The sequence below is a fragment of the Podarcis pityusensis genome (genome assembly GCF_964106645.2).
Source record: "Podarcis pityusensis genome assembly, chromosome: 9".
Taxonomy (NCBI): Eukaryota; Metazoa; Chordata; class Lepidosauria; order Squamata; family Lacertidae; genus Podarcis; species Podarcis pityusensis.
In genome coordinates, this window is record NC_138034.1 from 33,015,270 (window position 1) to 33,033,200 (window position 17,931).

General features: G+C 39.3%; 1 protein-coding gene across 2 annotated transcripts in view; it reads left to right on the forward strand.

The window, feature by feature from the left end:
* Nucleotides 1-11,560, forward strand: part of SPOCK3 (SPARC (osteonectin), cwcv and kazal like domains proteoglycan 3) — a 125,327-nt gene extending 113,767 nt beyond the window's left edge. For both annotated transcript variants that reach the window (XM_081021766.1, XM_081021765.1), the window contains 4 exons: nt 5,584-5,805; nt 7,964-8,026; nt 9,316-9,453; nt 10,250-11,560. In XM_081021766.1, the coding sequence (XP_080877892.1) occupies nt 5,584-5,805; nt 7,964-8,026; nt 9,316-9,453; nt 10,250-10,410 (584 nt within the window). In that variant the 3' untranslated portion in view covers nt 10,411-11,560. The remainder of the gene's footprint in view (nt 1-5,583; nt 5,806-7,963; nt 8,027-9,315; nt 9,454-10,249) is intronic.
* Nucleotides 11,561-17,931: the final 6,371 nt, after the last annotated feature.

A 17,931-nucleotide genomic window follows, 5' to 3' on the forward strand; every position in this document is an offset into this window, starting at 1 on the left:
GATATTAATTCAATAATGAATAAATAAAAGGGTCCATTTAGTGCCCTGTAGTGTGGGTGAAAAAGACCAACAACTGAATCCGCCACATGTGTGAGAGGTGATCATCACCAGAAGGTCCAGCTGCACACTGTCTTTTTTTTTTCAAATGATATTTATTGGAAATTTTTTTTTTAAAGTTACAAAAGAAAAACAAAGTAGAAAAAGAGAAAAACAAACCACTTCCAACCATACATATACAAATTCAAAATAAGAGAGAAAAAAACAACAAAAATACACCACAAACATTTAAAAGCATTTAAAAACAAATCCATTATTCTCAACTGCTCAACTGTCATTACCCTCTTTCCTTGACCTCCTCCTCCTCCACTTCCTTGTATCCTGGTTGTTAATTGTCACAGCAAATCCTTTCCATATTTCGTAATATTCTGTCATTACATTACCTTAAACTATTTTAATTTTATCTTACTATAAAAAACCTTGAAACTTAAAACTTAAATCTTATTTTTACCAACTTCTCATAACCATAATATTCTTGCATAATTCTTTAAACATTTTTACTAAAGCCAAGTAATTTCATTCCAACATTTTTCTAACATTCATCAATTTTGTAAAACAGTCCTAGTAGTGAAAAAGAGAAATAAAAACAAATCCAATCTTCATCCAGCGTCCCTTCCTCCTGGTCCCAGGTTATCCCATCGTTAGTCCTTGTTATCCCATCGATCTGGCACATTAACCTGGTATCCTAATATCCGAGGCCCTTAAGTCTCTTCCATGTCCTTTCCGCAGCTCTTCTTCATATTTGTAACTGTATTTTCCCTTGTCTCCTGTTCGTTTCACTCGTGGGAACTCCAGCTTAGCAATATTTTTGACCCTTCTCGACAGATCAGCCCCTTTTCCATAATCGACACTAAATTCCATGTGGTATTTAAAAACATGTTTCAAAATCCCTCCAAAATTGAGAGCCCCCACAATCCCAAACATCTCACGGCCCATTGCCAGACTTGAAAAGTCCAAACATCCCTGCATAGGAGGGTCTATCCAACCCCCCCATTTCCAAACCAAACCAAACTTTTTCTTTCCAAATCTGGCTTTTTCCAAGTTCATTTGTCAAATCCGAAAGTTCATATTCCTGTTGGGTCTGTTCTGTCAGGGCACACTCCTGATTTAATTCCTGGGTGGGCTCCACATATTTTCCCACTGCCTGTTCAAAATTTCCCACTGCCTGTTCCAAATTTCTAATCGAATCAGCCATCAAATTCGTCTTCTCATGTAGCTGTTCCAGTAGGGCGTTTGTTTTATAGAAAGCACACAACAGAGCTTCTGAATACATTGTCCTGAAGGTCAGATGTCTATTCCCACGATTGTAATCTGTAACAGCTGCCAGCTCCCAGGAGTTGGTTACAGTTTCACAGTCTCCCTCTAGGGGGAAAACTTCTATTTAATCTTTCTTTTAAAGACAAGTCTAGCAACAGAGTTTCCTTTTTTCATATATTTTGTCAATGTTTGTTCCTTTAAGGTCCGAAAGGAAACAATGGAATCACTATGTTTCTCTTCTTTTAGCTATCTGTCAAAAGCGTTTGTCTCTGGTCAATGAGCTTCAAACGTCAGTCCTGACACCCCGCTCCAGGGTCAGGACGATGGAAAGTTACTTTACTTTAAACTCACTTCTGCAGGTTTCAACAGTCCAGAAAAGATCCCCCTTCTTCTCCTGCTGCTGAAGGGGGGGTTCAACAATTTTAAATGATGAAAGCCAATCCTTTAAAAGCGATTTTCTAAGCTCTAGTTTACGTTGTCTTTGCTTTATTCTGTCTACAAAGAAACGGAAGGCTGACTTCCTGTTTAGACCTTCCCGTTTCAGTACCAAATTGAAATAAAATTTTTAAGTCCAATTCCTTTCTGGTTGCAAGTCCTTATTTAAAGTCCAATTGTTCAAAGTTTAAGTACTCACGGGTGCTTATTTTAGAAGCCAAATTGTCCCAGGAAAAAGGCAGCGCTCTCCGGCAACGGCTGTGTGGCTTCGCTCCACGGAAATAGCAGTTGACTCACAGCACCACGCCACTTCCCCCTCTTCGCTTCGGAGCCCATTAGTGGGTTCCTTTGCGGGTTGGGGGGGGCGCTAAGGGTGCCTGCCGAGTCCCATGGTCACAGGCTTCATCCGCCTGTGATTTTTAAAAGGGTCCCCGCTTCGCCAGCTGCACACTGTCATTGACTGGGTTTAATTTCAGACACCCCTGGCTCAACTAGGTTTACATACCACAGCTCAGCTCTGCAACATATGAAGACAACCACCCTTTCCTCCCATAACTACATCTGTTGCACACACCTGGCCTTTCTGGACTGTGCATTTAAAACAGTACCATACCAATTTACAGTCATGGCTTCCCCCAAATAATTATGGGAACTGTAGTTTGTTAAGGACACCGAGAGTTGTTGAAAGACCACAGTTCCCTTCACTATGGTTTACTGCCCTTTTTGTGCTATTGGATGAAAACATCATTATATGTGCATGGTAGGGAGTGTGGCTATCAGAAAACTGAGTGAGAGTATGGAATTGTTACTTTGGAAAGGGTAATTCTATCGGAGGAGCACAATAAAATAATACGGAATGGTTTTGTTTGGTTGAAAATACCCACAATTGGACCAGAGGCCATATTTCAGACCAGGTTCACATTTCACTGGCTGCTATTTGCTCCAGAAGTAGCTTTTTTACAATAAACACCACCTTCACAGAAATAGTAGCTAAGAGAAGAAATTTCTAGCAGGCAACTGGCACACCTCAGATTTTTTCTTTGAAATAAAACTGGCTCTTTTAAGCCACATTTTAGAGGAGGCGCGGGGGGGGGGTAAGGTAAGTTGTATTTTGTTGCTAAGCAGTTCCTCAAACAGAAGAGGGCATACAAGATACTGTAGGTAACTTCTAAACATTTCTGCCAACCTAAACAATAAATAACATAATTTTTTGGTGAAGATTTTTCAGGATTTGAAACCACAAAGAATTTCTTCTTGTGGCTAGCAAGTCTATCTGGCAGTTATTTTATTCTGAAAATGGGAAAGCATTTGAAAACAGGTCAATATAACTCTTCCCTTAGTGATCCTGCAGCAGATAATGTATATTTTGGTGTGTTTGATGTCTTCAGGCATGGTCAGGAACTCTCAATTTCCTTTAGTTATCTCTAGTCACTGCATCCCTCAGTGCCTCGTCTAGGCTGTGTACAGATCCTACTCAGCATGGTCAAAAATATGTGCCTTTGGTATATTTTAACAAGAGATGATAGAGAAGGATATGTAGACACTTTTAATAACTATTGAGCCAAGTTACCATACTCTACTTTAAAAGTATGTTGCAAGTTGGTTCTCTTAAGCAGATGTAATTGGGTCTGAGTTCAGTGTTCATTAGGTCAATTCATACTGTGTTCTAGCTTGCAGTCCCATACAGCCCATTGGTATTTATTCAGCTAGCCACAGCCTCTTACTTCAGTAGTTCGATTTTGTTTCTACAGGAACAGCGTTCAGTAAGAGTATTTGAGAGTTAATCACTTTGCATCCAAACAATATTTTATACCTCTTTATACTGTATTTAAATACTTTGTTGCTGTATATTAAGCAGTTGCGTTTTGCTGCAGTTTTGTATGAATATCTTCTCAGCATTCTCCTTCCTATTGTGACGGGTGCTTGGTAGACAATATGGGCACTGGATGTGAGATTAAAACTGAAGATGACAAATTCCCTTCTCTCCTTAAGGGAATGCTTTGGGCCATTTGTGCCGTTTGTTTGATTTTCTACAGCATTTTTGAAGTTTCTGTCCCAGCCATTACAGGATTTTAGTTCTTCACATCTTTCTGTTTTCAAGGATGAGTCTTTTTAGTATTTTCCCATGTAATAGCTGCACCACACTACAAGCTGCACTGGTGCTGCATACAGGGAGCAAGTGCATGCTGAAAACATCCATGGAACTTCGCATGAATTGGCTTTTTGATATGGTCAGGTGTCGGCATGTATAATTCTTGCTTTGCTTGTGACAGCCCAGCTTGAAAATTGTGTTGTTCTCTGTGATTTCAGTTTCTTTATATTATGGATAAATAATATAAAGGTACTATGGTTTTCCCAGTAGTGATGTATGGAAGTGAGAGCTGGACCATAAAGAAGGCTGATCGCCGAAGAATTGATGCTCTTGAATTATGGTGCTGGAGGAGACTCTTGAGAGTCCCATGGACTGCAAGAAGATCAAACCTATCCATTCTTAAGGAAATCAGCCCTGAGTGCTCACTGGAAGGACAGATCGTGAAGCTGAGGCTCCAATACTTTGGCCACCTCATGAGAAGAGAAGACTCCCTGGAAAAGACCCTGATGCTGGGAAAGATTGAGGGCACAAGGAGAAGGGGACGACAGAGGATGAGATGGTTGGACAGTGTTCTCAAAGCTACGAACATGAGTTTGACTAAACTGCAGGAGGCAGTGGAAGATAGGAGTGCCTGGCGTGCTCTGGTCTATGGGGTCATGAAGAGTTGGACACGACTAAACAACTAAACAACAACAACAACTGTTAACACAGGACTTCCTAAAATCTTTTATGGCATCTTGTTAGTGATCTCTGGTCTTAGTGACAGAAAATTCAGACCAAGAACATTTCGTGTTCAAAGTAGGCAATCATACTTTGGCCAAGCTAGATGAGAGGGAGTAGATGAGTAGACTATCTCTTTGTTTGTTTGTTTGTTTGTTTGTTTGTTTGTTTGTTTGTTTGACAGAAAGGTAGGCTGCAACTTAATTAGAGCATTGTTCAGGGTGCTTGTCCCAGTTTCCTCCCCCTAATAGAAACCCCTCTCCCCTCGGGACTGCTTTACTGGCTGCATGTGAAAAGGCACAGGGTCCTCCTATTTTTTTCACCTATGCAAGAACAGTATGCTTTTTGCAGAACTTACAAACCAGACCTAGCTTATCAATCATAAGGAACCATAAGGAATCCAGTTTGAGAGATTTGTCTTCTGTCGTGCCAGAGGGTGCTCTTAAAAAGACGCAATGTTTTTTATCCCCTACCTTCCCACCCACCCCAAAAATACCCAGGGCAACTTAGTCCAAACTAGCTGTCCTCAGTCTGATTTGCTTGAGAGAGAGCAGGAAGGAAGACTGGCATACCTTTCTACGTAGGAAGCCAAAGTAGCAGCACAATGCTTTCTTTATGGTTCCTTGTGCCATTCTCCACTGTTTTTATCTGGACTTCAGTCTCCCTTTCTTACCAATTTTATATAACCATACCAGTCTTCCTGGGTACATACCCAGTCTTACTCAGTTACTTCTCATTTTACGGATGTCAACATTACTGAAGTCAGGGTGCAATAATTATTTCCCACTATTGCATGCCTAGAATTTTCAAGCAAGCATATGTTGTCAAGTGTATTGAGATTAAATGCTATGTTAAGTAATAGATGCAGATACTCTTGTTTTTAAGCAGTTATCATGTTACTTTTACAAGCTGGTCATCAGCACACACTGATAAAGATGTTTCCATGACTTACCTGGCTTTGCCAAGTTGTGAGCTAGCCGAATCTTTCTCTCATTCAATTTCTTTGTATTTCTGCCTCTTAGGATTTGATACCAGCATTTTGCCAATTTGCAAGGACTCTCTTGGCTGGATGTTTAACAGGCTTGATACGAACTACGACCTCCTACTGGACCAGTCAGAGCTTGGAAGCATTTACCTTGACAAGAACGAACAGTGCACCAAGGCATTCTTCAACTCTTGTGACACTTACAAAGACAGTTTGATATCTAACAATGAGTGGTGCTACTGCTTTCAGAGACAGCAAGGTACAATGCTAGAACAACTTGAAAATCTTGATGTTAGACATTTAACTCTTAGTTGTTTCTCTCTCTCTCTCTCTCTCTCTCTCTCTCTCTCTCTGTGTGTGTGTGTGTGTGTGTGTGATTAAATCTTATAAAAGGTTATGGAAAAGTAAGAGTTCCTGTGAGAAATCCACTTTTTAAGGGGCTGTGAAAAGTTACAGTGGGCAGGATCCAGAGGACCATAAAAGGAGTTGTGATAATGCAACAGGGCTTCCTTGTCTCCTGCTTCCTACTGCAAATTACTAAAACATGACTCCTGTTGGGCAGATTTCCCTCTTAATACAGGGTGAAATAAGGTGTGTCAGGAAAAAGAGACAAAAAACTCTGACACCATCCCTTGCACAAAGTCTTCTGCTTAAAGAAGGATCACTCTTCAGCCACCCAGTATAAAAATACACACTAGATAAAAGGTATATAATAGGGTTGTTTTATAATAAATTTGTTTCTAATAGTTGGGTTTGTCTTCTGATTCTCTGGCTTGTGTTTGAAACTTTGTTTCTCAATTTAGTATCTATAGAATTGGCATATTTCTTGTCACACAGCCACCCCTTTCTAAGGAGGCTGTTTCTAAACAGAATCTCCATAACCCATCCAAGCATTTTGTTTATCTTTCTATTTTCCCCCAAAGGTAAAATTCAAAATCGAAAATGAAGGGTAAATACAGATTGATCTGCATGAATAGTCAGTTTGTATTTCAATCTGTATTGATTCTCTCATTTGCATGACTAATGCGCAAAAGGTCTATTGATGTTTGAAGTCTTCTGCAACAGATATATTAAAAAAACATAAAATTTGTTCAATATATATACTGAACAGATTTTATGATTGTGTATTCCATTAAAAACTGCAGAATTTGCAACAATCAGTAGCATTTCAGCATTGTTTGGACTAAACAAGCATTAACACAATTTTAGTCAATTGTAACCTTGGTATATAATAAAACAAAATTAAAAGTAACATGGACTTAGTCTTAAATTTAGCTCAATAGCAAAGCTATTGACAATAGAGGAAATCAGTGAAAGTGATGCAGCTGTTGAACACACACACACACACACACACACACACACACCGCTCAATCCAGCCAGTATTAAGAACTTTTCAATTTCAATGCAAAAGATTTAAGTGTGTGCTTAACTCTTCTATTGAAATAAATGGGTCTTGAAAGTATTTAACCTTGTACTGTGCTCAAGGAAATTCAGATTTGTGAAATATGCTTACATTGTACAGTTACTCTAAAGACACAGCATTCTAAAGTACTTGTATTTTGAGACTTTTCTTCTGCCTGTGACCCAGATAATAGTTATTAAAGCAAACACATCTATGCACATGCATAAATAAATAAAATCGTTTCAGGATTCACTCATCCAATATTATTTTAGTAGAATTCTGCTGGTCAGTGACTACTAAGAGTTATACAGATGAATAGACATTAAAGCCAAGATTGCACAGAGTTAAAACATTTTAAATATTTCCCCATCTACTAAGTGCAAGGATGCTAATAATGAGGGGGGGGGAACCTTAGATGGATAAAGATAATTGTTTCTCCTCATAATACTGGATTCACAGTGAGAGTAGGTTCACAAAATATTATTTCACACTTCACAATATTTAATTTGTGAGTTCCATTACTTACGATAGCCTGGAAAAAGACCTGGAAATAGACTGGGAACCAGTGTAGATTTAAAAGTGCAGACTTCCTATGGTCAAACTGTTTATTGCAGTTAATCATCATCTGGCAGTTTTCAGACTGTTTTTTTAAAGAAAATACTATGATAGCCTTAAAGAATATCAGACAAGATCTGGTTTAACAGATGTTAGTTGTGAAAGATTGCTGATGCTATCATGCTTTGCTTACAAGTGTCATAGAGGTATCTGAAGGAAAACCTCTGATGAAGTCAGAATGCTGGGCTACATATGTATTTTTTCTAAAACAGCAAAAATTGTTCTTACATTCTGATTGTATAATAACCGGCTTCCAGATCACATCTGTTAATAATAACAATGTCAGTGAGAGTAAGCCATTTTTAAATCTTATACTTGAAGTTAAATCGTAAGCAGAGCAAGCCATTCCTAAATTCTCACATATAACTGAAGTTTAACTTATCTGATGTCATCATTCTAGACCCACCTTGCCAGACAGAGCTCAGCAACATTCAGAAACAGCAAGGGGGAAGGAAGCTCCTAGGTAAGTCATAGATCATTCTTTTGAAGCTTTTATTGCTTACATAAATAACTCTAGCGAAACTGCAACAGAAAATCAATATGAATCCTAAAATGATGGACCAAACTAAATTCCAGTAACAGAATTTATAAAGTCTTTGAAAACCATTAAACTTAGTTTTATTACCTTATCAGTTCCAAGATATTACATATGTTTTATTACAGTACTATAATGTCAATTTTTTCACTTTATAAAACCTGCTGCGAAAAGAAGGGTTAGATGATTCAGTCGTAAAATAACATATGGTTTTAAATGTTCTGTTTAATATTTCCTTCAAATCTCTTACGTGAATAATTGTTCATTGAATCTAAAAGTTTGCATAATTATAATCAGAGTTAAAGACTTCGTATTTTAAATTGAAGCAATTATCTCCAAATTTGTTGCATATGTTACAGTGTTTAAAATAAATTGTATTCTTATTCTGATATACTTAATAAACTTAAGTAGAATTTAGGCAGCAATCCTGTACATACTTACCTAACAGTAAGTCCCATTGAACTCAGTGATTTTTGAATTCAGTTAGGCTTTGCCACTGTTACATGGCAACCAACATGAAATATGTCCCTTGCAGAGTATCTTAACATTATTCAAACATATTAAAAAATACAATATGAATTAGGTATCAGTAGAACAAGGAAAAGGCAATGTAGACATTCCTTTTCTGGTAGAACAGAGAGAGCTTTTATGGCAAGCAATTGGGAAACATGCTTTGATATTTATTTAAACCTTTAAAAGCACAGTGGTACCTCGGGTTAGAGACGCTTCAGGTTACAGGCGCTTCAGGTTACACACCCCGCTAACCCAGAAATTGTACCTCGGGTTAAGAACTTTGCTTCAGTATGAGAACAGAAATCGCGCAGCGGCAGCGAGAGGTCCCATTAGCTAAAGTGGTGTTTCAGGTTAAGAACAGTTTCAGGTTAAGAACACACCTCCAGAACGAATTAAGTTTTTAACCTGAGGTACCACTGTATTAGTATTTAACCTGAGAATGAAATAGGAGATACAACAGAAAAATTGTACGCGTATTCACAAGTTTCATAGAATCGTAGAGTTAGAAGGGATCACAAGGGTAACATAGTCCTTGCAATGCAGGAATCTTTTGCCCAGTGTGGGGCTTGAACCCACAACCTTGAGAGATTAAGAGTCTTGTGCTCTACCGACTGAGCTATTCAGGCATTGCTTGGTTGAAGCCAGGACATTTATGCTGCAAGAGTGACTGCACGTCCCTGGTAATGTTTTTGTGTATTGCACAGGGCAGTATATACCTTTATGTGATGAAGATGGTTACTACAAGCCAACTCAGTGCCATGGAAGTGCAGGACAATGCTGGTGCGTGGATAGATATGGCAATGAGGTAACAGGATCCAGAACGCATGGAGCTGCAGACTGTGGTAAATCACATAATTCCATTTCCAGTTATTTGGATGAGAAAAGTTTGTCAGGTTCTCTCCCCCCCCCCCCCGCAGCTGATCTTTGAGGTCTGAATTTACCACCTAGAGTATACCCTGTTATCTGATATCCTTGATAGAGAGAATTGGAATCTCTCTTAATCCATAGATGGCACTTGCTTTTAAAGCAACAGAAACCATTTTTTCTGTTGGTTAGGCAAATTTCCAAGTAAAGTATTTGCTGATACAGACGTGTTGTGCAGAATCAGCTCCCCCACCCCCTGTAGATTGTGATCTACACCTTCACAGTTATAAGCCTTTTACATAATAAAGCACAGCACAACTCAAAACATCATCTCACACTTTTTTGGGGGTTTCTTAATTAGAAGCTGTTATTTTCTGCTTGTTTCTTGCAATAATTAAAATTAGTTTTGACAAGCCCATTTTGTATTTATACTTAATGACAAAATATATATCTCTCATCTTGAGTTATCAGTATTCCTTGCCAGTGTTTTTACTAGTCTTTTTTAAAATGCATTTTGTAGTAGATGGTTAAACTTGTGCCTTGGAGTCAGACAATGGCATTGTCAATTGCAATGAAAGCAACTTTAGGATGCAGCCTTAGCAAGACTCCAGAGGGACAGGAGCTCTTTGAGTAGTTTGATTCTGAACTCCCTTGGGCTAGAAATATACCCCCCAACCCCCCAAAAAATATTAGGAAAACAATGATCTTACCTATTAAAAAAAATAGCATTAAATAATACTTGACACAAAGTAATGCAGCTATATTCTTCTTTAGCTATTGATCTGGAAACATCAGGTGATTTTGCCAGCGGTGATTTCCATGAATGGACGGACGATGAGGATGACGATATGATGAATGACGAAGATGAAATTGAAGATGACGACGAGGATGAAGGGGACGATGACGACGACGATGACCACGAAGGATATATTTGATGCTTTTAGCTGTGACTAAATTGTCTCTTTCTACAAGATGACGCCCCAGAAAATTCCTATACCTTCGAAGGTCAAAAGGATTCTAAACAACATGTATATTTTGTATGATTATTTGAAATATTGAAGCTGGAGTCATAGACTTCCTTTGTTTAAATGAAAAGCATTATATTATGTGTTGTTTTTATATGCCGTTGAGCAGAAGAAAACACACTGGAGTCTAGCCTGAAGAAAGAAACATATGTGTGCTACTAAAAAAAAAAAATATGTGCAGATAATCATAAGGACAACCAAACTTAAAACCTTCCATGAAAAATACATCTTCTGTTTGGAATTGTGTGTGTATGGCCGCTTCCAGCAGGTGCTCTGTGATAAGTAAAGCAACTTAAACTTTAGCAGTGATTTAGGCCATGTGGACTTCTTTGCATGGGCACAATAAGGAAAGTTTGATTAAGGAAATAACCTGTCGCCAGCCTATAATTTACCAGAGGAGTGGAGAAACTGTGACTATAGAAGAAGGTGTCAGGTCCTCCTTTGTGTTTGCAACTGTTATGTTTTTGACTCTGAAATTACTACCATCTTGAAATGACATTTTAAATGCAGTAAACCAGGAAAAGTATAGATTCTGCAAATCTAAAGTTTTGTTGTCCTTTTGTTCTTTTATTTCTTCCTTGTTCATGTCAAAATCATGTAAGCTTGTTACGCGTGCAGGCGGCCTGATGATTTTACTTTTATTTCTATAGTATTCTAACCATAAATTTTAGTTTAACATATTTTAACGGGAAAACTTTGCATAAAGAGTGTGTTTTTATATTACTGTGTTGGATAATGACACATGCCCTAAGAAATGCTTTTGAACCCTAACTGTGACTTTTTAGTTTCCAGACTCAAACTAATTTTGCATCTCTCTCCTAATTCATGCCCTGTTTGGTTATTAGTTCAAATTTTTAGAGGAGTTATTGTAAGGTGCCTTGCAAAATAGAAATAGAAAGATTTATAGCATGCATACCAATATAAGATTATTAGGCATTAGCCGAGCATTTCCAAATTCCAAATTTAATATCAATATAGGTACTGCTGCTGGAATGGAGAAATATGTTATTTCCCACCCCCACCCCATTGTTATGTAATTACCATGTAGAATACATTATAATTCTTAAGTAGGGTTGCATTCAAAATTGACTGTAGAGAACATTATTTTAATCACTATATTTATGTTAGCATGTTAATTAATTGTGTAGACGTTCTAAAACTCCACTACCTTCATTCATATCAGACCTGTGGCTTTGTGCCATAATAAAATTGAAAGAACCTGTGTAATATTATGCAAGCAGTTGTTTAATTTCAACTGTGTGTTAACTGTTTTCCCTGATTTTTATCTGCAGTTAATTGCAAGAAAAAATGGTTTCTTCTTTGCATTTAATTTCAATAGGTTTAATAACTAAATTTAATGATTATCTTATGTAACATTATAGTATACTGCAGTTTTCTTTTTTATGTTTATGTATAGGTTGCAAAATAAAGACTCTCATAACCAACTTTTACCCTGAATGCTGTAATGATTCTTATGGGTATAGCTGCCTTCAAAACCTTGGCAACATTTTTCTTTTGAGAGAAATAAAAAACTATACCCAAATTAGGTGAGAAATGCAGGCCACCAAGCAGCAATTTTGGGCAACAATCCATATAGTTTTTGGTAATTTCAGCAAAAGCATTATTTCTATGGAATGCATACAAACCATAACCAACTCCCCTGTCTCAGACTCACTTGGTGAAGAGGAGCAGTACTCTTAGAGTAGTCTGTAGGGATACAGACTCTTCTGGATCTTTCATCCATTTGCTCTAAGAACTGTATATGAGGTTTGTTTACAAAGAGTCACTTCTTCTCTTTGTCATCTTCGTCTGCAAGTTTGCTCCACCACAAGTATGTTGGATATTGATCACTTACTGGTGTCTGTATGCAACAGAGCAGCTTCACTTGGCTCTATCAAACAAGAGCAGGAGCTCAGGGGTGATAATGTCAAGAGCTGGCACTATTAGCATATTCCACAAATCAGCTAGGGCTTCAACAGGAGCACCAGTCATATCAATCAGAAAATCCACCAGAACTGTCTGGAATCCAGTTGAATCCATCAGCCTCTGAGTTGCGGAAAGCCTAAATCTCAGCAGAAGGTGATCCGACCATCACAAGGAGCTGACAATAATACCTCCCCTTCTCTTAGATCACATTATTCCTGCCTGTCAAGAAAAGCAGATCAAGAGTGTGGTCCGTCAAATGTGTTGTGCAGAAAATGTGTTGGGACAGCCCCGTGGTTGTCATGGTGACCATGAAGTCCTAAAATGCCTCAGAATAAATGGATGTTGAAGTCCTCAAGAACCAGCAGTCTAGGAGTCTTCAATGCTTCCTCAGAGACCATCTCTGTTAAGTCAGGCAGGGAGACTTCTAGGAAGCAAAGCAGGTGATAAACCAGCAGAATCCCCAATCTGTCCTGATTACCCAGTGCCAAGTACAGATGCTCTAGATCCCCAGTGAAGCAGACAGGAAGCCTGAGGAGAGACAGAATTCTCTCCTTCCCCTCCATGACCCTCAAGCCTTAATGGCTTCGGTGGACATGATAATAAAGACTCCCATTAGCTGTGATGATGTGGTAGGGGATGATTCCATAAGTTCAGCAACTTGTGCAGTCAGATTACTAATGTCATCTGCTGTGATTATTGATACAAGATGCTTATGGTTAACATTTAACCCTTCAAATGATGGCAGTCCTCCATGGTGTAATTCTTAAATTAATGCACTGCTATTTTCACACAATTCACCAATGAGCAGTGCTGCGGCTAAGGTCAGACCTTGAGACAATTGTCCCGGACCCCATAGCCCAGGAGTACCTGGATGACCATCCCATGTGCTGCATGTGATGGGGGCAGCAGCAAACAAGTCTACCTCAGCACTGGGTAGGTCTAGGCATGTCAGGACCTATCAAGCCTGCCAGTGATCACATCACTATCCTTATTTTTAAAGTCCATTTATATTCTGGGTAGCTGACCGGGCATGTACATAGTCACAGGTGTTCTTTTTAATTACAAATATATTATGCATTTTGCTAAGTGAATGTGTTTAGCACCAGGGCAGCAGAAGCAAGGTCCATTTTATTTCTGTAGTCCTGCTGGCGCTGTGATTTAAGTGATTTATTTTTTTATTAATGTGAAACTGCTTGTGCTCAAGAGAATTTTTCTCTTATATGACGGGCATAGAAGCAGCTGTAAAGCCTGGACTACAGGTGGCAACTGGAGAAATAAATGTTAATTGTGTGCCTCACAACTAAAGATCTGCACGTGGCCAGCTAATGCTGCCTGCTCTCATGTGTAAGACCGCTAAGCCCAGGGTCTAAAATTGCCTAGTTGCACCTCTGGCAGTAAATGGGTAGGCCTCGGGGTGAATGAATTGGTAAAACAGATGACGAGTGTTCCATTTTGTTCTAAGACTCCATCATGAAAGAGCTCACGGGTTTAGTCAGCCCTGTTTCCAAATTCATAAAGCTTGTTGCAGAAAGTCCCAATTGCAGCAGGCTTCAGCTACAAGAACATCCAAACAATGATCTATCCATTCACTAACCTCAGAAGCTTTTGCCTCTGGTGTTCCATAAAGAAAATGTATTGAGAAGGATGGAAGAAAACAACCAGGATTGCGTGTGTGAAATAGCTCCCCATGCAGCTATAATAACAAAGCATTTTAAGCTATGTTTGTGCTACCCTCACTTTTCCAAAGGGTTGGGCAGATATGGTTGAAATTGTCGTGAAAACATAGGATGCTGTTGATAAAAGTTCCCTTGTGGAACAGCACCAACATAGTTTCCCCCCACCCCCCAAAAACCCCTCACAAATCTTTCCCTATTGAAAACAGATTCCCTGAGAGATACTGTGCCTTGTGCTAGAGTGCTACATGAGGAAGCAATGAGCTTTAAATGCATGGTGTGTAGGCACCCTCAGCCTCAAGTATCTGAAAGACCACATCCTTCCTTGCCAACCCTCTTGGGTGTTCAGCAGAGAGAAGCCTCTTTGTTGTTCCACTTTCCTCAAAAGTTTGGTGGGGAGGAGATAACATTCTCTGTCTCATCCCTTAAATTCAGAGCTCAAGGTGGCATACATATTTCTCCCCCTTCTCACTTAATCTCCAAAACAAACTTAGTTGGTCTTAAAGGTGCTACTGGAAGGATTTTTTTTATTTTGACTATGGCAGACCAACACGGCTACCTATCTGTAACTCCAAAACAAACGTGTGAGGTAGGTTAGGCTGAGAGGCAGCGACTAGTCCAAGCTCGCCCAGGGAGCTTCATGGCCAAGTTGGGATTTGAACCCTAGTCTCCCAGGTGTTAGTCCTGTGCACCAAGCCCTACACCCCATTGGTCAGAGGGACTGCATGCAAGTGAAGGTTTAAATGTACAGAAAGCTCTACAGCCGACATCCTTACACCATGGCCTCTTTCAGACAACCTCTGTATTCAGCATCTACCCTGATCTACTTGCACAAAGCATAGGTAAAGGTAAAGGTACCCCTGCCCGTACGGGCCAGTCGTGTCCGACTCTAGGGTTGTGCGCCCATCTCACTTAAGAGGCCGGGGGCCAGCGCTGTCCGGAGACACTTCCGGGTCACGTGGCCAGCATGACGAAGCTGCTCTGGCGAGCCTGCACCAGCGCAGCACACGGAAACGCCGTTTACCTTCCCGCTATAAAGCGGTACCTATTTATCTACTTGCACTTAGGGGTGCTTTCGAACTGCTAGGTGGGCAGGAGCTGGGACCGAAAGACGGGAGCTCACCCTGCTGCGGGGATTCGAATCGCCGACCATGCGATCGGCAAGTCCTAGGCACTGTGGTTTTACCCACAGCGCCACCCGCGTCCCGCACAAAGCATACACAAGTAGTTAAACTCAGGCTGTGTAGACACTGTATTTTGAAAATAGATTTGAAACACATAATTTCCCTCAAAGAATTCTGGGCACTGTAGTTGACCCATCACAGATTTACAATTCTGAGCAAAGTACAGTGACCGGGATTATCTGAGGTAAAGAATGTGCTTCCAATGTGCTTTAAAGGTATAGTATGTACACAGCCTGGGTCTGGTTTTTATTGAGCATTTATTCTGATTTTTTTACAGTGTTCAACGAGTGTTCATCCTGCTTCTCTTGTGAACTGTTTTACACCTCTTCCCCGTAACCATTTGTTCATCCCACAGTTTTCAGTGCATTTCACCTTCACTTTCCTAAATTGCAATATAATCTCCCTTTTTTTAAGAGTGGGGAGGAGGTAACAGAACATTTTAATTGCACAGTCATAAGCTTTTGATACGTTCTTGACTCCCTCCTGCAAAAGCAGTGACATTCCGGAGGTACCCAGTAATTTGTGTGTGTTAAAAGCAAGCATGTTTGTGTGCAACTCAATGTGCTATATCTCATTGTGTGCAACAGATCTGAAGCTACTCTTCGAAATTACTCTAGCTCCTTGCATGAAAAGATATGTGCAATATTCTGGGGGTAGGGAATGCATTTTGTGGAGGCTGAAGAGCCAAAATAGGTAAGGTCTCACTCTCTCTTTTTTTCATGTGAAAGGAGCTGATTGTGTGGTGGCTTTTGCAGCTGGCATGTGAATTACATCTGAGGCACCAGCTGCTGAGGTAGCCGGTTTTTTTGTTTGGTGTTTATTTTTAGGCACACTGTGCCTGAGAGACTTGGGAGAAAGCAATTAATTTTCTTTTTGACTTTCTGAAGTTGAGCTAAATGCAAGTCGTTTTCACATTGTGGAACATGGTGCCCCCAAAAATCTTATCCCTTAGTTCTTAGTATCCCGCCAAACCTGAAAACTGTTAGTGATGGCTTCTTAACCACCACACACTTCTCACTTCGCTATTTGACCTTCTATTTGTGCTTTTATTTGCATAGCAGGTGAATGCTTATCAAGGGTAGTCCTTCCAAAGACAGGACTACGTGTGCTTGCCAGCTCCACATTTCTAAGAGATTATTCAGCTGCAATAGCTCCTAAATCTGAGGGCAGAAAAATAGTTTTTCTAGATCTTCTGAAAAAGATGAATCCCCGATACATTTTTGTACCATTTTTTAAATTCCTTTATTTCAGGTATTTATAGACCACTTAATATTCAGAATTTCTTAGTGATGTACATAAGATGTAATAATAATAATAATAATCCACTTGGTGCTTATAGATTTATGAGTGGTGGAGTGTATGTATTGCATGCATTGAGACTCTATGATTCTATGTTCATGAATTGCACCTTTCCACCAGCAACTTTCCTCTCTTGACAAGATTTTTCAGATATTCTAATGACTCTTGCATGTGTGTTTGCATTGCCTATTAGTGGGATGAGTTTAGTGAGCCTATAAAACTTGCTAAAATGTATAGAACAGATTCTAATAAGTGTTGGAAAGGCAGAGAAAAAGAGGGTACGTTTTATCATATGTGGTGGGAATATAAAGTTATTAAAAGCTTCCGGGAAATGATCTGTAATGAACTGAAGAAAATGTTTAAAATAACTTTTGCTAAAAAAAAACCAGAAGCATTGATAGGAACTGAACTCCCCAAAGAACAGAAGAAAATATTTATGTATGCTACAATAGCCGACCAAATATTGTTAGCCCAAAGACGGAAAAAAAGATAGTGACGAAAGAAGAATGGCAAATCAAGCTAATGGACTATGCAGAAAAGGTAAAATTAACGGCAAAACTCAGAGATTATGATGAGAAGTTTAAAAAAGTGTGCGAATCGTTTATTGTGTATGTGCAAAAATACTGCAAACAGGTTGATACATTGGCAGGATTTTAAGTAAACGCTTGCAATTAGTAGAAAATTAGAAAAAAAATATGGGAAATAATAATTGGAAAAGTATAAGTATGGAAATGCAGAAGAACTTGGTTTTATATAAGGAACCAGAAGAAGGTATGGAGGGAAGTCTAGAGATTCAAAGAATCTCAAAGAGAAGGTTCATGAAAATGTATAAATCTAGATCCGGTAGAAATGTGAGTTAATTTTTATTTCTAATTGTGAAAATGTAACTGGATGTAGTGGGATAGAAAGTTTTTTAAAAAAATAAATAAATTGTTGATTTGATGGTAATAAAGTGAATTGGGGGGGGGGGGGCTAGCCTTCCAAGGCTGAAATGCAGATGGATGATTTGGCATAGTTGCATGTTTGTTTTGTGAAAATACGTCCCAAGCAGAGGACCAAGAGAGGGGTAGGATTTGAGTCACCTAGAAATCCCGGTCTTCCCTCCATTCCCAGGATGGTGTGGCCTGGGAATGTCCCCTCTCCCAAAGTGATGTTGGGCTTCACCCTTCTCACAGGCTTGGCGAAGAGAGGCAATGCAGCTACTTCTAGCTAATATCCTTGTGTTCTGAGACTTGACAAAATATTCTGTCCCCTAGAGAAAATGTACAAAAGCTTTACTAACGAAAAACACCCACACTTGATCCTGCTGAAAAGCCTAAAATGTAGAGAAAGAACTTTACAGTGTCAGT